Source organism: Coloeus monedula, assembly GCF_965178545.1.
Source record: "Coloeus monedula genome assembly, chromosome: 2".
In the NCBI taxonomy this organism is placed as follows: Eukaryota; Metazoa; Chordata; class Aves; order Passeriformes; family Corvidae; genus Coloeus; species Coloeus monedula.
The window spans coordinates 15,665,262-15,688,593 of record NC_138782.1 but is presented as its reverse complement, the minus strand read 5'-3'; the positions used below and the strand labels follow the sequence as shown (position 1 = coordinate 15,688,593).

At 38.3% G+C, this 23,332-nt stretch overlaps 1 protein-coding gene across 2 annotated transcripts in view; it reads left to right on the top strand.

The window, feature by feature from the left end:
* Nucleotides 1-23,332, top strand: part of NVL (nuclear VCP like) — a 39,709-nt gene that overhangs the window by 519 nt on the left and 15,858 nt on the right. Inside the window, exons 2-18 of one of the 2 annotated variants that reach the window (XM_082303002.1) lie at nt 1,457-1,530; nt 2,071-2,123; nt 2,214-2,310; nt 3,166-3,220; nt 3,754-4,020; nt 4,838-4,961; nt 5,251-5,327; nt 5,603-5,737; nt 7,176-7,277; nt 9,128-9,245; nt 9,745-9,889; nt 12,560-12,830; nt 15,051-15,269; nt 15,848-15,952; nt 16,748-16,810; nt 18,005-18,124; nt 18,816-18,915. In XM_082303002.1, the coding sequence (XP_082159128.1) occupies nt 1,457-1,530; nt 2,071-2,123; nt 2,214-2,310; nt 3,166-3,220; nt 3,754-4,020; nt 4,838-4,961; nt 5,251-5,327; nt 5,603-5,737; nt 7,176-7,277; nt 9,128-9,245; nt 9,745-9,889; nt 12,560-12,830; nt 15,051-15,269; nt 15,848-15,952; nt 16,748-16,810; nt 18,005-18,124; nt 18,816-18,915 (2,125 nt within the window). The remainder of the gene's footprint in view (nt 1-1,456; nt 1,531-2,070; nt 2,124-2,213; nt 2,311-3,165; nt 3,221-3,753; nt 4,021-4,837; nt 4,962-5,250; nt 5,328-5,602; nt 5,738-7,175; nt 7,278-9,127; nt 9,246-9,744; nt 9,890-12,559; nt 12,831-15,050; nt 15,270-15,847; nt 15,953-16,747; nt 16,811-18,004; nt 18,125-18,815; nt 18,916-23,332) is intronic. The other variant, XM_082303003.1, reaches the window with a different exon arrangement.

Here is a 23,332-nt window from a genome sequence, read left to right as displayed (position 1 = left end):
TGTATATGTATGTGTATGTAAATGTGTGTGTGTGTGTATTTAGACCTTATGAAGAATTTCTTCGAAGAAAGGATGATTAAACATTGGAATGCGCTGCCCAGGCAGGTGGTGGAGTCACCGGCCCTGGAAGTGTTTAAGGAAAGACTGGATGTGGCACTCGGTGCCCTGGTGTGTTTGACGTGGGTGGTTTGATCAGTCGTGGGTTGGACTCGGTGATCTCAGAGGTCTTTTCCAACCTAATTGATTCTGTGATTCTGCGATATTGGCAAGTGGTGTTTGTATTTGGAAACGTGTACAGTGGTTTTATTGAACGGCTGGGAAAAGGGGAAGATGAGATTACTTCCCAAATGCACGTGGGAAGGACAGGGAGAACTGTGATTCCTGCAAGTGGCGCAGTGCTGTGTCACATCTTATGATAGTTTGTAATGACTTTGCACCTTGAACACCAATTTTCTGAGCCTCTGTATAAGTGTGCTCCACTTCTAATTCCTTAAAATGAGAGAGTGACCGCTTGAGGGAACTTGCTTGGTTTAATTCACAAGATCACATGGATTGTGCCTTGACTATTCCAAAGTGGAAAACCCAGCTGGGTTTATGGTAGGCTTGATGTTTCTTGTAGGGCAGGAGCTGCTGGGTGATCTGAAGTATAATATAATTTTAAAAGCTAAATCTGTATTCAATTTGATTGTTTTGTATAGACTTATTAATTTAAATGTGGGTTTGATATTCACCTTGGTGTGACATTTGTGTTACCACATCTTTTAGGGTGGTTCTATATTTTCATCCTCTTTTTTAAGAAGGAAGCCACCTTTACAGTATTGAAAGTTCTGACTCCTTGGAGAGTGGGGAAAGAAAGCAAGTGGAGTACAGTTGTACATGAAATTTAGTACATTTTCTCACACTTTCAATAACTGGGGTTTGAAAATGGGTTGGATTAGCTGCTGTCAGAGCAATAAAAAGCTTGATAGAATTCATTTTAATTAATATACTTCTTTGTAGTATTCTTTGAAGTATCTTGTAAAGATTAAAGTTTTTTTTATGACAGTACCCATGCTGATTGATACAGATGGTTTCATTTTTAGAGTAGGAGATCTAAACCAAAAGGAGGATAACTGGGAGGAACCAAGACAAAAAGATGGGGTGTGGGCTACAAAGTCAACTTTCTTGCTAAATAATAAATGACAAAGTTGATCCAGCAGAAGTCATCAGAGCCCTCTAATGTAGGATGCTGCCTTTCCCTGGGAAGCAGAGCTGCCCAGTAATCTGTGCTTTAATAAGAATTTTCCATTTCATTGGGAAATACTATCTGGTGTGTTGCAAGGCAGTGAAAAGCTGATTCTGATTTTCATTTCAACTTCTAAGGAGGGTAGAATTTAAAATAGGCATATTTGGTCGAGCTGTTCTGGTGAAGTGACTGACAAAGATTTTATTCCCTGCTTAAAATTTTTCATTTCAGTATCTTGCAAGTAGTAAATGTGGGCAGTATGTTGACATTGGAATTCTAGCATCTGATTTGCAGAAAACCTACAGGTGAGCCAAGATTTGTCTTATATCCTGTGTTCAAAATGTAGAATGTATTAGTTTGTTATTTTGCATTCATTATAGAAGTTACAATTTTCTTTATGTTACCTTCATTGCCAGTTGTTGAGGTTGATTGAAGCACTAAGATTGTTTCCCCTCCAGTGTTTCCACTATGCTGATATATTTAATGACTCATATTTTATTAATGCATTGGTATTACAAGATCTAGTTGTGGTTTGGGTTGATTTCTGTTTTTAAATAAAGAGGTACAGATGCATTGCAGCATGCTGGGATTTATCCCAGTGAGTTTAAAATATGAGGGAAGATAACACTTCAGTGCAGACATGGGGGGAGATTCAGGATCCAGTAAGACACTAATATCTTGCTCAGTTGCTCAGCAGCACGATCACGTTTTCACACAGGTAGTTTTTAATAAGAACCTGTGTGGAAGCTTGGGAATCGACTTCCCATGTTCTTTTTCCACTGGGAATGACACTCTGTTGAGAGAAAAATCAGTTAGTGTAACATGTTTATTTTGGTTTTTTTCAGTGTAGATTATGGACGAAGAAAAAGAAATGCCTTTAGAATACAAGTTGCAAAAGGTAGATCTGTTAATATTATGTCCAAGATGCCAAATTCTTTGATTATGCTTTGGCTGTTAATTCTTAACATGGTTGAACTTTTTCTTTCAGTGTTTGAAATAATCAGTAATGAAAAAGAACGTGAAGATTTGGCAGTTTTAGAATCTGAGCACGTGGCAAAAAGAGCAAGGCAACAAGAGAAAAATGAGTAAGAAGAATTTTTACTACTGGATTAATAATGCCATTGCTGTTATCATTTCTTTAAAGCTTTCTGTTTCTGGGTTATTACATTTTGGTTGTTTCAAAGTTGCAGGTGGATCCTTGATTTCCCATAGGCTTGTCTTCTTCAGAAGTTACCTGTAGTTATTGGAAATCCTTTTGTCACTGAAGACAAGCAGATACTAGAGCCAGTCATGATTTCTCTGTTGTAGGGAACATACAGCCCTGAATTAGTGGGCAACCTTGTGGCTTCCTCGATAGTTTTCCATGTAATGTCCTGTTCCTCATGTGTTTCAGTTCCTTTGTTTTGTTGTTAGTCTTTCTTGGGTGTGAGACATACTGGCCACATCTGAGAGAGGAGACTGCAAGACAGGCTACTCAAAGTAAATCACCAGTGGGTGTGAGATTGGAATGAGGATTTCCTGACTCCTACCCCTGTTCATAGTCTCATGGAGCATTCTGTTTTCTCTAACCTGGGATAGATATTAAGGATCTCATGGAATCTTTTTTGTCAGAAAGATTGGTCTGGTTCAGCAGTGATTTGCTCCTACTTCCCTTGTGAACTGAATCAGAATGAACCTACATCACTTTCTTATAGGTCTGTCTTTCAGATAGGTTGACAAATTGATCCAACTCATCACACACTTGGAAAGGATGCATTTTTTAACTTTTCATAGTAGAAGATTGAGAGCATGGGAGTCAGGAATTTCTTTCCAGCATTAGGCTACATATCATGGTTATGGGGAACCACATTGTGGAAATTGCTTTTGTTTTATTTTACAGATTTCTCACTTGCAATTCTGCTCTGATAAATTAATAGTTTTTGTCTTCCTTCCGTGTTAAGGACTACTGGAAGTGGCACAGATGACTCTGATTTTGATGATTATCCAGAAGATCTAGTAAGTTGTATTTTATTATGATTGTCTGTATTTGTATAATATATGATTCTGTGTTGTGAAATTGCACTTGAAGCTTTTAGAAGAGGAGATAAAGTCTAGTCAGAGTTGGTAATTCCAGCTGAGAATCTGTGGAGCTGGAAGGAGGATGTTTTCTGAAGGAAATAGAGGAACTTGTGGTGGGGAATCACTTTTGAGGAGGCACACTGAGGGCCTGAAGGACTTGGCTATCAAATGGATGAAGTGATTGAGGGAACCAACAGGTCCAGCTACTGCCAAAAGAGGTGCCTGTCCATTAACAGGAGTCATTCCAGGGTCAGTTGCAAAGGCTGCTGCCCCTTCAGCCAGCACATGTACTTTTATATGCAGTCATTTGCTTTGCAGAGGAGTGGGTTGGCAGATGCATTGCCTGTTTTCTCCATCAGGGAAAATGCTGAATTATGTTCATGAAATAGTTTTCATTGACCTCTTTAATATAAATAATCCAAGTTATAACCTGTCCTGTATATTTTCTTTTCAAATGTGTGAATCTGCAGTCTACAAATCACATGAACAGTTCCCTGCTGAGCTTATACAAGAAAGGCAATCCTGATTCTGTTCCACCCACTCCAAAAAATGACCCAGTGGAGACCCCTCCTCCTGGGAGAACAGCACCTCAAACAAGCACCCTCACACCAGAAGCAAGAGCTGAAAGACGAATCTCTGATGGTGGCTGGTTCATTGATAAAACTCCTGATGGGAAAGACTTTTTCATTGACCTCTCTGAGGATGGAGAAGAAGAGGAAAAGAAACTGATTTCTGAGGTACTTTGTGTTTCACAAACCCACAGTGTTTTAAGTGGACGTATGAATAGAATTGGCCCATTTCAAGCATGTTTGTATAAGGGGCAGAAAGTGACCAAATAATGAGTTTCTTCCAGATTGTTTAGAGGGAAATGTAGTGCTCAGTATTAAGGAGGCCCAGATTAGTGCCCATACTGAGAGAAAGATGAGTGGAATGTAGCTGTTATTTATTCCATTTGCCAGTGACCAGCCTACCTGGCTTGTGCCTTGCTGTAGCCATAGCAGGGGGTCTTCCTTAGCCAATGGTAAAGTCTTAAGTGACCCTGGGTGAAAACAGGAAACTACTTTTTATTTCTTTTATCCTGTAAAGGTCCTTCTCTCACATGCAGATAACTCATGTTAGGAGAGAATAATTTTTTCTTACACCCCCTTATGACTTACTAGTAATAAAAATTGTTTCCAAGGGAGTAAATACATTCGTAGAGTTTTATTCATCCCCAGAGTGGATTCCTCCATGGCATGCAAATAACTGGTGTCTGATTTTGGTTAGTAGTTTTGAGGGGTTTGTTTGGTTTGGGTTTTGGTTTTTTTGCTTATTACTGTGTTCTCGCAAGAAAAAAAGTGACTGTTGTAATTAACCCATTTTTAAAAAGCCAAATCCTAAGTACAAAAAAGATTTTCTACAAGAAGAATGGTATAAATTCCTGCCTTGCTTATCTTTATTTGTATAATGTGTGTAAGTTAAGTGTCATAGACTTCTGTTTTGTTCTTTTAAGTTTTTGCAGAAGTTCACTGACTTGGGATGTTTTGTGTATATAATTCTGGTTTTATGTCCTAGAAATCAACAGAATTTTCTGTCTTGGAGAGTGAAAGAAAGAAGACAAAGGGCAGAAGAGCAAAAAGAAAAAAAGAAGAATTTCCCGATGTAGATGGAAAAATTGAATCCATGTTACTTAAGAAAGGTGAGAAGGTATTTTTGGTGTGTTACTCCAAACAATGAGATGGTATTAGACCATGGAATCTTACCAGAGAAGTATTTTCTGATGTGCAGAGAAGTGACCTCAGGCAGTTTTTAAAAGAAATTTAGCCTTAATGGTGTACTAAAAAAATATTGCAGTCCTGTGTCTATTACTAAAAAATAGTACTACCCTGTGTGCTTAGCTGTTTGTTTAGGCTGAGCACCTTTCTGTTCAGTATTAGCAACTACATTTATACCATGGCTAAATTTGTGTGACTTTTCCTCCTTAACAGTGAGAAGTAAGGGATCAGAGCTTTACCACCCTTCAGTGAAGTTTGAGGATGTAGGAGGCAATGATGAAACATTAAAGGTTAGTTAAAATTTTATTTGTGGGCTACAGGATGCACTAAAGAAAATGTCACATTAAAAATGATAAGAAATATTGCAGAGTTCATCTGCGTGGCACTGAGAAAAGCTGCTTATACCAACAGCATCAAGGTTGTTAGTTTTATTTTGATTAATCTTTCTGTAGGTAATCACTGAAATCAGATTGATAAACAGAACTTTATTTTGCCCTGCCTGTAAGAGTAGCAATCTATAATACTAATTTCTGCCATTTAAATGGAGCTCCCTTGTTCTTTACAGGAAATCTGCAAGATGCTCCTGCACATCCGTCATCCTGAGGTCTACAGCCACTTAGGAGTGGTTCCACCTCGGGGCTTTCTTTTACATGGGCCGCCAGGATGTGGGAAGACACTGCTGGCACAGGCAATTGCTGGGGTGAGATGGCTTCACATTTACAGCTTCTTCCTTTCCTGAGTTGCATTTAGAGAGAAAGAGAATAATCCTCCTTCGTAATAGACTAGAGCTTTTCACATTAGCTATCCTTTGATAGTTTGAAATATGTTAATCTTTACTTCCTTTGTTTGAATTCCATCTGCATCTTTACTTGATAGAACCTCATGTGTAAAGAAGAGTCATAGTGAAGAGGTTTTGTGCTTTATTTAACTGTTTGGAGGCATTCCCAGAACAGAGCAATACAGGCATGGGTGGTGAGAAGGGTATAACTGAAAGATAATTTTGGTTAAATTTACCATTGTGTTTCAAGTCTAGACTCGACCTTACCACCTTTTATGAGGCATTACATTGATTCTGTTGGGTGGCATCTGTTAAACAGCTGACTTCTGAATTCCAAAACTGGATGTTGCCTTGCCTGTGTCATACTGATGTGTTCAGAGCATGTGACACTATTGGTGTTAATAGTTTGGGGTGTGGTGAAGCTGCTGTGCCACTGTTCCTGTTCTGGATATAAATCTAGGGACTATTTAGGGCTCTTCAGTGATGACCATGGACCTTTTCTTTTTCTTCAATATAGTTGTTCCTTAAATGTCACTGATTATAACATTAAATATAGATGCATGTAAGTTACTAACTTTTGTAATGCAGGTAAAGAAAATACTGATATTTATTCCTTAAATGTTGGTTGCACCTTCTGACATTATGCTTCAAATATTTTAATTAAGATTTGGGTGTTTTCTTTCTAATGCCTTATTGTAAAACAGAACCCTTTGAATGATTTGATGATATTTAATGCTTCGGTGGGTACTTGTAACCTGGAAGAGCACTGCATTTGGGGAAAGAAACATGTCACAAGTGAAAAGCTTTGAGATGAAAAAATTTAATGACTGCTTCTTAAATATTTTTTTCTTTAAAAAGAGATTTTCAGTAGTGCTATTTTAGGCAGCTTATCTTCTTTGAGCACCATAGGGTCTCTTGTGGCCTTGACTTGCATAAATTAGGGTTAGTTTTCTTTTATATGTAATTCAAAGAGCTTGAAATAGGCTGCAGCAACCTGTAGCACTACTGTAGTGCTGCAGTCTATTGAAGTTGCAGTTGTATTTATTTCTTTTTAACAGCAGAACACTTTGAGTGTGAGCTTTACAAGTGTCTTACTGTACAGTCCTGCTCAGATATTTCTGGAATTGGACTCTGGGAACCAAACCTGGTGGGGAATACCTTCCAGACTGCTAAGCAATGCTGTGTTACCCATTTTAAGTTGGAGGACACTCCTTAACATTTTAAAAAGTTCTTTGAGATTTAGTCCTGAATACGTAATTTGTAGGTGTAAAAGATGTCATATTGAAAAATATTTGTCCTCAAGGACAGCCAGCATTACTAACCTCTGGCTACATCATACAATGTTCCTTGTTTCTTCCAGGAGCTTGAGCTCCCAATGTTGAAAGTGGCAGCAACAGAGATTGTGTCTGGAGTGTCAGGGGAATCTGAGCAGAAACTGAGAGAGCTGTTTGAGCAGGCTGTGGTAAGAGATCCACTGGAAATAGCTCTGTAAATTGTTTGTCTTTTTCTTTGTAAACATCCATACTTTGTTGCTGTGGTTTGAATTTGAGTAAATCTTAGTGAGTGAATCTTTCTCCTGCTGCGCACATGACTTTGTCTCCCTTTCTGTGACCAGAATTCCATTGTACTGTCATGATGTCACGGAGCACAAAGCTTACTATTCTGAAGCCTTGACAAAAGATGGTTCATCATAGCAATGTAAAGAGAGCAACATAAATGATTTACATATTTGGATCTGCTTGGCTAGATATATAAAAGAAAAAAATCAAGAGCAGTTCATTGTGCTTTTTTGTTACAAGGGGTTCTTGTTAGTTTTGCATGGCATGGAATTTGAGTGAATGTCAGAGACTTCAGGCTTTGGGGGTCTAGGTAGAAAGCAAGAAATTTGGAACAAACACGGTAAGAGTGGGAGAAAAGTTGCCATTGAAGTCTTGCTTTGATGTGACTTCAGGATGTAGTAGGAAGCAAAGAGAACAAGACAGGTTGAGATAATTTTAATTTAAATAAATGCAGATTTTTCTGGTTTTGAGTATGTGGCTAGTATTTTATTTCATGAGGTCAGTTTTCTGTTCCTGACCTTTGAGAATGTTCTGATTTTCCAACTTTATTTCATTTTTCGACTCTCCCCGACTGTGTATGGGTAAAGTATGTTCCTGTAAAAAAGAATCCTGAACAGGGCAAAAAGGTTGATTGTGAAGCTGTTTGTTATGTTTCCAGTTCATACTAAATTTTATTTTTTAGAGAGCCTTGTTAAGAAGTTGTTTAGGATAAAATTACGTAGGTTATGGCAAAGTTTCTAGAAATTAGATCTTTTGTATGTGTAGTGATTGAGGGGAGGTTGCTCTAAATTACTGTTACAGAAATAACATCTGTTGCATAACATATGTTTGAAATAAAATCTCTTGGCTTTCTTATAGTCTCTCACATTCCCTTTAGTAGTTTTTCCACTTAGTTTTTGCAGCAACTTTTGTGGGGGGGAAAAGACAACGATTCCTCGTTACTCAGGTGCTGTGAAATTTTTACGGCCTTTTCCCTTCTGTTACAGCGGGAAAGGGAATGACCACGAGATGGCGCAGCTGGTGCCTGGGAACACCCCGTGCAGGGGATGTTCAGCACGGGTTTTTTACTTGGGACTTTTTTGGAACGTGATTCCAGTGTTTTTCTTAAGTATTCCTTCACACTACTAGTGCTTTGTTGGAATATTAATAACCTTACGTCAGCTAAGCATCATTCTATTAGTTACACTAGTTACTAATCTATATTATTGTTGGCTTTTTACAAAGATCATGGAATTTTAGAACACTTGTGGGAGTTTCTCAGTGCTCATTTTTACTCTTTGAACATGGTCAGGCTCTGTAGTAGTCTTGAAGTTCCATGACCACCTACTGCTCCTTTTGTTTCATTCTGTGTGTCAGTAATACGACTCTTGAAATTCCACAGCTCTAATGTCACTAACAAAACAAACAACAAACCAAACCTTTCTTGTGTGATTTTCATTTATGGATTTCAGCAGGCAGTCACAATGGAATGTTTTGGGAAAACATAAAGCAACACAGAGGTATATTTAAATTTTGGGCAGTGTGTAGAGACATTTTAAATCTCATGCCTTTATTATTCCATAGCTTCAGCTCAGTGAAGTTCCATAGTCTGGTGGCTCTCCAGACTGTCAGCAAGAACAACAGAATTGTTCCAGGATTTGATTGTGCAGCAGATTGACAGTAGTAGTTACAGATCAGAAAACATGAAAAATTTCTTTCTTGTAATACACTCAGTCAGTGTAATTTTGTAATTATGAATCTTTCTTGTTCCTAGTCCAGTGCTCCGTGTGTCCTTTTCATTGACGAGATTGATGCCATCACCCCAAAGAGAGAAGTCGCGTCGAAGGACATGGAGCGGAGGATCGTGGCTCAGTTCCTGACTTGTATGGATGGTGAGTTTCAGGAGCAGCTGTGTTAACACCAAATTCTAATTATCAGGCTCACTGTCTGCTTGCCTTCAGTAGTGATTTGTGCTTACTTTGGAGGAGATGGTGGCAATAATTTTTCATATTTTGACACAGTTTGTCTGGAGAGTGGTGGGAAGATCATAAGTTTGAAGGGGTGTTACTATAATATTTTCACAGTGGTCTGTACAGCATTATATAAGCCTGTCTGTTGTATCAACAGAATAATGGGGGAACCTGTTAAATGTAATTAATAATTAATTAATCTGTTAATTTTAACATTTTTGCTTGATTGTGCAAAATGCAAGCTCTAGGTAGTAGAGATAGAGATGAACAGCAGTTCAGTCTGACTGTTGATGAGTTTATCTCTGCTGACTGCTATCATGTGCTGCAGAAACAGAGTGCCACAGATATGGGAACAAAGTTGGAACAATGAGTATGAGTACTGACTTCCTTCCTTCCTTCCTTCCTTCCTTCCTTCCTTTAGACTTGAATAATGTGGCTGCCACTACCCAGGTCCTTGTTATTGGAGCAACAAACAGACCTGACTCACTGGACCCTGCACTGAGGAGAGCTGGGAGATTTGACAGAGAAATTTGTTTAGGGATCCCAGATGAAGGGGCAAGAGAGAAGTACGTGTTGTGAAGCTAAACCTCCTTTTTGATACATTGATAAGTAAGAAAATAATGTGTAAGTTCCTTAACATACAAATTAAGGAAAAGTATTTTGTTGTGTTTAGTTCTGTTTGTACCTCTACACACTTTCAGTGGGTCAGCACACACTGAAAAGTTGCAGAAGACATTAGGTGTGCACCTATTTGTCTTGGTAGCTGTGTCTACATTTGGAGTGATTTCCTTTCTTGTGTGCAGATCTGCTTTTAGCATGATGTTAATGGCTTTTGAAATGCCTTTACAGTACAGATGATGGAATCAAATGTATCTTTTCTTGTGTTCAGGAAGTTAACATTCTGTCTTTGGTGCTCCCTATGTAACTGTTAAATTAGGAACATTAATTAACTAAAGCCCATTTGTTAGTTCACTCAAGCACGTACCTTAAGCAACAGGCCTGGATTCTTCTCTTCCATTCCTCATGTAAATACATCAGTCCAGGCATTAAGCTGAGCTGCAGTCATCCTGTGTTGTGTGACTCTCCCTTTTTACTCCAAAGATCTATGACTGTCAGATTAGGTTAAAAGAAATAAATCCTTTTTTGCTTTTTTAATTAAAAAGGAACTGCTACTCATTTCCACAACAGCAAAAACCACAGGAAGGGAAGTTTGAAAAACTTGTAGCTTATCTTGCTATGGAAAGGAAAGAAAGGATATGTTTCTTCTAGCTCAAATAATCATATTTGTAACTTGAAGAGACAAACACTTCTGCTTGCAGTATTGCTCATTTTGTGTTGTCAGCACTCTGTCCATTATTCCACCCTGGGTTTTTTTTTCCCCTTTTGGCCATACCTCCATTTTTTTTTTTTTTTCTTCCCTCCCTTCTTCCTCCAGATTTACTGTAGTAATTATGTTCCTCTTGGTTGTGGGCAAGATAGGCAGATCATTAGAGGAAGAACTAAAGAGTTAACTGAAGAGAGTTGTGATTCTCTGATTCCCAGAAATAGCACACTGTTGAAGGACAGGAGTTATGAACAGCAGAGCCATTGTGGTCTGTAGAGGTCATTCACAGGTTAGAGTGGAGTCACATTCACATTATTGTTTGTTTGTATTTGTGTTCCTGAAGGTGTAGGCTTACAGGACTGATGATTTTGTTTTCTTTTTTAAATTACTCCCTCCCCTGCTTTCTGTTTTGTTTTGTGGAAGGTGTGTTGGTGTTGATTTATTCCTTTATTTAAAATTAAAGGGTCATATAGACCTTATAAGTCCATCCAGTGTGCTGATTTACAGGATAAGTGAGTCTTGCTGAAGGCAGGATTTGAACTGCTTAGTTGTGGTTCTGCAGCCTTAGGGGGTGGAGTGAGATGAGAACGTGCACCTGGAGATCTTGCTTTACCTGGTGTTTTTTTCTGCAAATTCAGAATCAGCCATTTGTAGTTCTGAACTGTTTACACTTCGACTCAATTGATTACATACAGCTCTTGTCAGACAGGTTGAAAAAATCTTGAGAAACGAGCTATCATCCCTAATAAAGATTGAAAGGAGAGATGATGCAACTTGCTAGTGAGGGAGGGAAACAGATGAAATATAATTTTAGAGTTATGAATAGTTCCATCACTTGGTTTTTTCGTAACTTCTCTGTAGTTACTTGATCTGGAAGTAATTTGGACTAGTTTTTATTGGAACTAGAAGTACATTACTGATCTGGACTTCTTTGGTTTGTGCTGCCTTTTTAAAATATTTTCCCAATGAGGTGGTATTTTGCTGTTTCAACAAGTTGATTTGATCAACTGCTCTGAGTTCTTCAGTGCCAGTGTTTATGCAGTGACATTGGCTTTTGCTGGCTTTTTTTCCTTTTGACAAGTCATGTAGTTTTTGGTTGTCCTTGGCTTAGAAGAGCAGCAGGAAATTTTGGTGGACCCTGAATGAGATTTTGAAAGCTTCAGCTGTGATACAAAGCGGAAAAAGCTCCCATTAAAAGAAGTGTGAAATGTAGCTCTTCACTGTCAGTTTCACAGAGCTGTTTTATGGTAGTGAGGAAACTGCCTAAGGAGGTGTAACTTCACCTTCGAATGAGGATAAGGTAACTCATGAGGTGGTAACAGAAGCCCTGTGTTGCCTACTGGAAGTTTTACTGGGGACCTAGGAAATATCTGCACTTGTATTCCACTGGCAGTGGTCAGGGAAAGATACTGAAGATTAAACCAGAGCTCATCACAGTTTGATTTCATTTGCTTCTCGTAGAATAGTTTGTTGTGGATTTTCTTCAATAAATAAATAAAAGTGTCATGGAACAGACAATGCAGATTTAGGTATTAGGAATACAAGGTTAAATGTATCAATGGATAACTCGTGTGCATCTCTGTGGTACACTCTGTGTCCTAGCCCATCAATTTTGAATATAAACTGAGGTTGAAAGGATCTGTAAAACTTAGGTCAGCAAAACCACTGATTTGCAATGTCTGCTTGAGGCTGTTGGTTTTTGTTTAAGAACTGACAGGAAGTTTATAGCACAGTTCTGTGGGTTTCAGAGTTGGTTACTTCCTAGCTGGGTGAAAACTTCCCACTGTACTGCTTCAATTCATGTCGACTGAAAGAGACATTAAATGCTGTTTGTTTTCATTTGGGGGAAAAAAAAGTAACAGCTTTTTCTCCAGCTTTATCTTTCCTTTTATTTTTTTCTCTGCTTGATCAGAATTCTCCAGACTTTGTGTCGAAAACTGAAGCTCCCAGAGTCATTTGAATTCCGTCATTTAGCGCGGCTGACTCCGGGCTATGTGGGGGCTGATCTGATGGCCCTGTGTCGAGAGGCAGCCATGTGCACAGTCAACAGGGTCCTGATAACATCTGAGGAGCAGAGGAGGAAACACACACACTCTGGGGGGAGCACAGCTGAAGGAAGTATGGGGATAGGAACAGACATGCTGGTGGAAGATGGCACCAGACAACCAGAACTTCCTCCTAAGGTATGTGTTCCTTGAAGTGTGTGTTTTAACATCTGAAGAGTTGAGCCATTTTAGAGTTATGAAAGTCATTGCTCATAAATTCCCAAACATCCACAGCCAACCTAATATTAAATTTAGCTTTAGAAGTATCAGCTTCTAAGGCAGGAGCTTAACTCCTAATGACCCTATAATGGGTTGGGAAAAGTGGCTTCCAAACTCCAGTCCTCCTAAAAATCATGTTCATGTTTATACAAGGTGTATTTTTCCCCTGGGATTTTTTGTTTTGTTTGTGCTGTGTTGTTTTGTCTTCTAGCAGAGCAGAGTTTAAAAGAGTGGCTGTATCTCTCTTCAGAAGTGTATTGACTGTAACAGAATTTTAAAAGCATCAGACTTGCACTGAATATTTTGCAGAAGCTGTTTGCTGTGCCCTCAGTAAAATATCTATTATGATGCCTGGAGCTCTTCCCTGACCTGGTAGAGTTACAGTAAGCCAAAGTCTAGAAGTATTTATGCAGCCTTTGTTTGCCTTCGAGTTATGTGATTATTGAGGTAAATCACATGTGGTGTCTGGTACCTGTAGCAGGTTTGAGGAAGAGATGAGCTGTTAATGTGCAGCACAACTGGAATTCTGTTGCAGAAAATAGTATTTCAAGTGCCCAGAATTATTCTTTGGCCTAAGTAACATGAGGATTGGTGAAGCAGAACAACTTTACAGAGAAGTCCTTGGTCCTACTTCTCAAAATTTGGAGTCTGTATATGCCTTCATTGTGTGCCTCCTAAAGATTTGTCTGGAGATAAGTGGGCTTAAACGCACATTGTGCTCAGATTTTGTTTTTAGAGGGACTGTCAAAGAGCACTGTTGCTGTGATGACAGAAATCAGTGTAAAAAGCTGTAGTAAGCCTTTGTATTAATGTAACATAAGCTTAGTGCTTATACCTCCCAGTGCTTTGGGGCCTGCTGTAGCCCAAAGAAAGTGGGGAGGGGCAGGTAGTTGCAGCTTTTATCAATGTCACCATGATCAAAGGGGTCACTGAGAATGAGGAAGTCTAATCCTAACAAAGCCATGTTTTGATAGCTGGCAGGAGGTTGACATAGTCTAATACAGGGTATTGTCATTAAAACCCTTGTATTATGTTTATAATGGAAAAATAAACATACAAAACCTTTAAAAATCATTCACACAATTCGAGTAAACAAACCCAGTGGTCTTGGCTATTTCAGAGTTTCTCTCAATGGCTCTGTTAAGAACAGGAGGGAGGGCTTAAAAGGAATATCAGGCATTCTAAGCAGTTGTATTTCTTTGTGGTCAGTTGTAGAGCTATCCTAGCTGAAATTGACAGGAAGTGATACTTTTTCTTTATACTCCTACAGGAAAAATGTTGAAACTTAACACAGTTTTTACATTTATTTTTTCTCCCTCTATCTTATGATGAAAATCCTGATACAGTTTTACTAGCAGTGCAGTACCAGTTTGCTTTGATAATACCTTTCTGTATTAGGATGGGGATGCATTTGTGTTGTGAAGATGTAAAGTTCTTTGATGAAATATTCTCAGGTAGTTTCCCCAATATGGAACTGATTGGAGAAATTGGAATGTACCTCCCTGGGTCACTGTGGTCTGCAACATGGGGCAGTGTAGAAAAGCATTACCCTGCATCTCTATTCTGTTGGCCCAAACTTTATCAGGGCCTGGTTGCAGAACCAGGCCTAATCAAGCTGAGGAAATGAGTTGTCTTGAAATCAGATGGTGTTAAATAAAAGTGGATGTTCTAGAAGTGTGTTAAGAGTTTTAACAGTTTATATGGAACTGAATATTCTGCAAATTGTTGGCATTGTGCTGTCCAGCAGTTTTTCACTTTCTCTTGAAAGCAGTTTCTTGTTAAAAGCAGAATTAATACATATGAATAATACATATTTTTGAAATTTCAGCATGGAAATAGCTTTCTCCTAGTAAATGTGGGAGAAGCAGTAGGAAGAACTGGAAGGCAAAATACATGTGCTAGTTTCTGTAGCATCTAAATCAAAATTTTAGGCTCAGCTCAGTGCTTTCAAACCTGTAAATGTACACAGAGCTTCCCTGGAACATTTTTATCATTAATAGTGGTTTACATATTTTATGTGTGTTGTACATAATAATGTGATTGATTGTTGAACTATGGCTTTGAAAAAGCCCTTAAAATGGTTCTAGAAGTCTAACCCAGTTGTACAATCTTTTTCTCCCCCTTTCCATGTACCTTAAGGATGAATTGCAGAGACTTTTGGATTTGCTGAAGGAGCAAGACCCCTTGCCTGAGGAACAGCTGCAGAAGCTGTGCATTGAGATGAATGATTTTATTGTTGCACTGTCATCAGTGCAACCCTCTGCCAAGAGAGAAGGCTTTGTCACAATTCCTGATGTGACATGGGCAGACATCGGAGCCCTGGAGGATGTTCGGGAGGAGCTGACTATGGCAATATTGGTATGTCTTAACCTTACTTCCAAAGATCTGTTGCACTCCCCCCTGTGCAGAAAATAAAACAAGGTTTGTTTTCAATATTTATTTAAGGTATAGCGGTATTTTGCAATATCTTTATTTAAAACAGTCAAGCTTCTATAATTCACTTCAGAATTTGTTTCAAGTCTGGTGTTTGTATTTAACATTTTGTGTTTTGTATTCATGCTTTTGGTGTGTTTGTATTGCTTAACCTTTAAGTATTCTAAAAGGTTTGTACCAATAACCTTGGTTATGCAACTGCCACACAAAGAACTGGGGACTACTTAGCTGGAAGCTTAGCAGTCCTGCTGCCAGTCAGAGGGAAACTTAACATTAACACCTGTAGGTAACTTTGGTAAATAAAATCTTTGCCTCTGAATTTCTCCCATTTAGGGGTAATTAGCAGTGCTAGATATTAAGATGTTTATCGAATCATTATTCTTTTAGCCTATAAAAATTGGAATAAAGAACTTCCCATGAATGATTTTTCATCCAGCTGTAACTAAAACGAAAAGTTTCATGTTTTCTTTATGCCAGAGATAATGATGATAATTTCTTTTTAGGCACCTGTGCGAAACCCAGAGCAGTTTAAATCTCTGGGCCTGACTACTCCAGCTGGTGTCCTGCTTGCAGGGCCTCCAGGGTGTGGCAAAACGCTGTTAGCTAAGGTAATGCATTTTCTAAACATCATTAAAAACACTGGATAATCTTCTTGAAGTGGATGTTTTTGTAGGATGAGTCTGGATGATAGTGACAGAAGTTGGGCTTTTGCACCACATCTCATCAAAAAATTAAATTTAGGCCTTTGTGCTAAAGTTATTTGATTTATTTGCATAAAGTTGCAACTTTGCTTGAATTGAGAGGGAATTCCTGCAAAACTTGAAGGAATGAAATTAGTTAAGGAAAAAGTAGCAAAGATGCGAAGAAACTCTATTGGATACCCACTTTTATGGAATATTTCACAGTAATTAAATTATATATTTGGGGTATATACTTTACACTCTATTATGTATATGTAATTTTATTTTTTATATTTATCTTATTGAAATTACTTCTATTCTCCTTTTGAGCATTTCAGTTCTTACAGCCTCTCCATGTAAATACAGATAATCGTGCAAATTTTAGGTTGTTTCTCATCTGTGTCTTCAGGTGCTCTTATGGAGTTGAATGTCTCTTTAACTCCCATAGTTATTGGGCATTCTTCTTCTGGTGTGGGGGGTGAAGTGTGAATCTGGAACTGCCTCATCAGAGAGAGAGAGAATATATTGCTAAACTCGCTGCTCCCCTCCCACTCTTGATTGCATGTAATTATACTTTGTACTGTTTTCTGTATTTTGCAAACAGTTGATAACTATGTTCCTTCCCTTATATTTGTTTATCACTCCATGGACAGAAGCAAAGAAGACATGATAAATGTGTGTTTTATATATATCTATATGTAGCTGACTTTAAGTTTTTCATAGGCTGTGGCAAATGAGTCTGGACTGAACTTCATATCTGTGAAAGGTCCTGAGCTGCTAAATATGGTATGTGCTAATCATGGGGCTCATGTTATTTATGGAATTCTTGTCCAAAATGTGGCGCAAGCAAAATTCCTGATAATTATACAACTGATACTGGTGTGACTGAAGTTGCCTTATTTAACTTCTCCTTAAAGTTTTTAGCAGTGAAGTTGTTCATGTGAAAAGAAAAAAGTCCCTTGTGTAGCTTAAATATTTATCTTAGTTTAAATTACCTGGCAGGTGGAGCCTTCTTGACTTGAAGTAGGGTTTTTAAATGACCAGCTACATACATCACTGCTTTTCTGTAGCATGGAGATTTTAAATGTCAACAGATGAAAGTGCTGTAGTTCAAATTTTTGAAGCACTGGACTTAGAAGTGCTGTGATGTAAGTTCAGTCCCTTTTAGAGTCAAGAGAATGTGTTGAACTGAGCAAGGTGGCTGTAGCTCCCATCTGGGAAGGCCGTGGCAGTTTTCTGCTTATCAGTAATGTGGAAGCTGAAACCAGCATACTGGATTTGATTGATCTCTTCCCAAACATTTTTATATGTCTGCTTCAAGTACTGATACAGGCAGGAAATACAACACTTAAGTTAACGAGAAGCCCGACTTCCTTGTGGAATACAGAGAAAATAGTTGGCTGTGGTTCAGAGACTGTGTTAACATATAAATTGTATCAAAACATGTTTGTTTGGAAAAAAGTAAGTGTTTGCATTTACAGCTTCACAGCCCCTGTTCTTACAGTTCAGCATTCAAAATGAAATTCTGGCTGACTTTTGAGTTCCCTACCACCAAGGCCCTATCTTCAGGCAACAACTCTATGAACTTCAGATGTTCATTGTGTTCACATTGCTCACTGGGTTTGTTTATGAGCAGCTGAAAAACAGGGTCCTTAATTAAGACTGTATTTGTTAATTCTCATCACCAGAATGATGACAAGTTAAGATTTACTGCCCAGAAAAAAGGAATTCTGTTGAATTCTGAATCTACTACAAATTGTCGAAAGTCAGCTAGTGACAATTAGTTCCTACATAAATCATGATCAGTAAGAAAACAGAGATAAGCAACTGTTATCAGAAATAAACAGTAATAAAAGATTAGTAGGTTGCATTTCTCCTTTGCAAAGTACCTTGAATAGTGTTTAAAACTGTTGATTTTTTTCCCCAAGCAAAATCTTCATGTCTTACGTTATTTCAGTGTCGTTTCTCTTCCTTTTTTAGTATGTTGGTGAAAGTGAACGTGCTGTCCGTCAGGTATTCCAGCGTGCCAGGAATTCAGCCCCCTGTGTTATATTCTTTGATGAAGTTGATGCTTTGTGCCCTCGGAGGTCTGACCGTGAAGTGAGTCTGCCTTCAAATATCTCCACAAATAAATACTCTCAGTTACAGCTTTTGTGACATTGCTGGCGACAGAAGTGCCCAGAAGGGTATCTCCCAAGAAAAGCAGTCCACTAGACTTTCTGTCATTTGAGGGAAAAAGTGTTGGTCAAGTTTTATAAAGCTTAATACTTTTTTTAGTATGCATACACAGAAAAAATATCCAGAGAAATTCAGGTTAAGCTATTGAGTTTGGTTGCAGGATGTTGCTACTATGGAATTAACATTTACGTCTTAGTAGTTCACCTGGTTAAAATGTTATTCCAGAAGTTTCAATATTTAAGAACTCTTTTTTCTCAAAAAACTGAGTATTGAGAAATTTTGTGGCTTCTTGTTGAGGTACATATCAGAATGACTAGTACAAATATTTATATGTAATCCTGTAAGTGAGTCCTTTAGTTTTGATGGGAAAGAAAAGGTTTGCCACATGTTAAAATACGTGGCAAGTGTGAAGATGGCATAAATTTGGGATGGAGACACACTAAGAATATAGAAGGAATCCACAGTGCAGCTACATTGAAAGTGTGAAAAAGAACCTTTTTCTTTGAGTAACGTTTCAGTGCAGGGACTTAGTAGATCTTTTGTTTCTTTTACCTTGAAATAGTCACATTTGCACTGTTTCCTCGATTTTGTTGACAAATTTCTCCTTTCAAAGTCAGGAGCCAGTGTGCGGGTAGTGAACCAGCTCCTGACAGAGATGGATGGGCTGGAGAATCGGCAGCAGGTTTTCATTATGGCTGCCACTAACAGGCCAGGTAAGCACCCAAAAGTCATAAACAAGAAATCAGATGTCCTTGGTTCTATTCTAATGAAATCATGTGTTCTTAAATATTTGAATTCTGTAACTAAGCCTGTTCTGTACTTAAAATTACAGTGTCTCCTCAAATCCAAAGCTTTTCTGATGAGTTAGTCTGTTCCCTGTTCATGCGGCATTGTGAGATAAAGCAATCTCTTTTAAATGTGTCTTACTCTAGCACCTGGTACCATTGCTGTTAAAATGCTTTGAAAGACCTTTGACTGCTGTGGATTATGTTCTTGCAATGTAAAAGCAGAAAAGAGACCTAAAATGTAATTTTAAAATTTTTTTTACTACTTAAATTGATTTTCTATCCAAAGCAGCCTTACAGTTTTCTGCTTTATAGATGTATTTTTTTTTCCTTAAGACATCTGTCTCGTATTAAATCATTTTTCCATTTGAAAATCATTTTTCTTATCTTTTGCTTCCTGGGCTTCATGTTCTGAACTAGACTCTGTTTGGATCAGTTACTCTCCTGTTCCCTCATATTCTGTCCAGCTTGGATATTGACAGCTGTCCTTGCTCCCTTGCTGGCTCCTCAGTTTTTGGTAGCTCTTGCAATTTCAGCAGCATCTTCTCAGTTAATAACCTAAACACTGATGTCTGCTTTACAAATATCATGTGTTTTATGAGCAATTTTCTGCCTCTTTTTTTGTTTTGTTTTGTATTATGGAGAAGTCCTGTGTTTTATTCATAGCAAGAAACTTGTCTTTTCCTGAATGTGAATTCCATCTAAAAGCTGTGGGTTGTAAGTAAAGGAATTTGTTGCCAGTTTACAAAGAAACATGCATAAAGATGTTGCCCTTCCTTGGTTATGAGGATTTTTTGAATATTGTAACTGAAATGAAACACAGGGTTACAAGTCTGTCTTGTAAAACCATACTGGTGTGGGTACCAGAATTTCAGAAAGAACCTTTGCACCTAGAATTTGGCAAATTACTACTTACAGTGAGACACAGTTATTTCTTACCTGCATGTATTAAGTAAGGACAAGATGTAGAGTTTTGCTGAGAAATGGCTTAACAGAGAAAATAGTAGCATGGCTGTTCTGGATATAATTTGGAAGATGAGAAAGTTGAAATACTTGATATTTCTTGTGCTCTATAATTTAAGGAAAATTTGGTTTGAAATAGTCTATAATAGGCAACTGTGAGGTGTGGTTTTTTTTTTTTCCAATGGTCAAAAGCTTCAAAGATTTTGAGGAAGATCTTCCTATGTCTTGAATTCTTTGCATCATGACAGACTCTCGGGCCTTCCACGTGATGAAGTATGAGCCGTAGGGGCTTAAATCTGTATCTGCTTGTACAGATTCTTTGACTTAAAGTGGTAGGTTTTCCTGGCATGAGCTTGCTGGCCTGAGCTATCTAATGCAATGCAGGATAGAGAATAGGGTTATACTACATGTAGATGCAGTGGGATGTACCAAGAGTGTTGGTGGGAGTGCCATCAAGTTGCCTTAGGAAAGAGATCTCTTCCTAAATTAGTTGTGCTATTCCAAGCATTTGTATCAAGCAGCCTTATTTGGAAGTGTTTCTCAAGGGCTTTGTATCTAATTACTGACTTGTCATTATCTCTGACTGGAGCTTGGGCTGGGAATTCCGGCACTTCTGAAGCGGAGGACACATCCAGCTGTACTTCCTGCAGTGCCTCCTCAGCCTGTTGGGCACAGGGCCAATCCTTTTTGGGCTGCTCTGTGTCACTGTTCTGAGCTAAGGATTCCTCTCGTGGAGGCAGCTGAGTGCAAGCACTCCAGCAGCTTTACCAGGGCCAGTTTAGGGTAAATATTGCTCAGATGTTAATTTCAAAATATAAATACTTACGTGTAGCAGGTTTGTCCTAATTCCCTGATTTAGTTTTACACTGATTCAGTGCTTGCTTACGGGTCTGATTTGTGAAATAGACACCTGTTCAATTGTTAATTCCCCTCTCTATAAGCCTTATACTGGGTGCATTTTTACCATTATGTGGTTAGAAAGTACCTCTGGAATGGTTTGGGGATTTTTTTTCTTTTTTTTTTTCCTTCAGTTTTAAAATGTCACTGCTGCCTTGTTCAGCTGCAGTGGCAGGTGTACTGTGTGACCATAGGGGAATAGTTTTGAGGGCAGCTGGGAAATGTATGAGGCATGAAATCAACAGTGTATTATTAGTCAGTGACATTGGTGAAAAAAGTGGATTTGAGGTAAAAATGCCAAATGCAAAGAAAATGCAAAGGCAGGGATAAGAAATACAATTAATTTCTGTTTACTGAATTTGTAAATGAATTAATATCCTTTAATTTGATGATTTTATCTTGATAAAGATACAAGGAGTTGTTTTGCCAATATTAATAAAATGATTTTTTTTCCTGAATAGCCAAGCTTGGCACATCCAGCTTCTGCAGGAAGAGGCAGTTTGGATAGGATGGACATCAGCTGTGTGTATGAATAACATTTTGGATAGGTTTAGACCATGATTTTTTCCTGTGATATCTGCATTTGTGAGTATGAGGAAATAAAGTTTCCAGCTGATGCAGCTTTCATCAGAACAGTTTCTACTGAAGTTGTGGTTAAGCTAGGGAAGCTGATTTTTCTCTCCTGTTGTTTGTTCACTGTTCATGGGGCCTGGGAGGAGGCAGTGTTCACCACATGAAGTTTTGCTGGTGTGGTCTGGGTACCTAATAGGAGCACATTGCAGGTAGAGAGCAGGGAAGTCTGTGCTAGTAAAGCACTCTTAACCACCTTAAGAATGCAAAGCCCAGGCAGAGACCTGTAGGACAAGCATAACTTATACTGGCTACTATGTTGAAGTGGTTCCCACAAACAGTTAAAGCTGTGGTGCCTGAGAAGGTCTTTCATCTTTGTAAGAAAGATTTTTCTGTCTTTGTCTTGGTGAATAGAGGGTGCTGCTGGGGTGGGGGGTTGTGTAATGTAAATCTGAATAATATATGTGTCCTAGCAGAACTGCCTGCAGTCTTCCACTGGGCCAGTACTGTCAAGTGTGAGATCCCATGGCTTTTAACCCATGTTAGTCAAATTTATTGGGAGAGAAAATGGCTTTTCAAGATGCTTCTTTTTTTAGAGTGACTGCATGCATGGTAGCTTTGATAGTTGGTTGCTGGTACTGTTCATGACTGTCAGTGCTTGTTGTCAGCATTGTAGTCTGAAATCATTATGCAATAGGAAAAGTCTTCTCTCATAAGTTATTATTACTGTTGTTGTTGTTGTTACTGTTATTGCTATTATTGTTATTGTTATTATTTAGGAGTAGTTGCAGTTAGGCTAGCAATGGCTCAACCACTTTTGGCATCAAGGTACGTTCCTGGCACAGTTGTTCCAGTGAGGTGTTGGCACCCAGGACAAGGTGTTACTGTGAAATGGTGGTGGTTTATACCCTATGGCTAAAGACTGCCAAATTCTCGTTTATATGGCCTTTAAACACTTGGAAGGTTTTAATTCCCATTTTGCCAAAAGGACAGGCACAATAGATTGGTTCCTTTGTTTATCAAATACAATCTGCAAGTGGTAATTCTTATTCTGGCAGTGCTGAAATAAGCCTTTTATGTGCCCTAAAAAGCAGGATGTTTGAGTGGGTTTTGCACTTAGTGACTTTGAAAGTCCCCTGTAGATATTTCTTGACTCCTTCTAAATTAGCAGGGATGCTGTATTCCAAACTCAATCTCTTTCCACCTAAATGCAGAATCAATGTCAAACTTTGTCTGAAGACGATTAAACTTTTAAAGTACTCAATATCGTTAGAGAGAGAGAGGGGAAAAAATAGAGGCAGAAATGTCATGTCTTGTTAGACCTTTAATGGGTCAGAATAATTATATTCTTTTCCAGTCTACTTCCTTCCCCAAATCCAAGACTAAATACTACACAACTGCCAAACACTACTGTTAAAAAAAATCTATAATTTCCCACAATTTTCTGGTTACCAGTTTGAATTTTGGGATGGGATACTGCTGCTTTCTACTCTTCTCTTACTTCCCTAGGCTTTGAGCATTTATAAACTCCTTAGAGAAATGCTACCAAGGCATCAGCAGCATTTCCCCTGGGATCTAGGGAACTAACTATGTATGTAACATGAGGAAACAGTCAAGATTTTAAAGCTGACATAAATTGTGATGATGTCTTGCTTTTATTCATGGCCTCTCTCTTTAGCTTTCTGAAATTCTTGCACAATTCCCCTTCTACTGTTACCTTTGAACATGATCCTAGTTCTAGTGAGTTCTACTTTTTGTTAGCAAGTTTATTTTAATTTTTTCAGAGCTATTCATGTGAACCACATGTTTTGAAACACAATAAAAAAATAATCACCAGTCTTTAACAATAGTTAAAGTTTGGGTTTGGGCATTGTTTATGTTTTTACCTGTTTATACATGTTGCTGAATTAAAGGC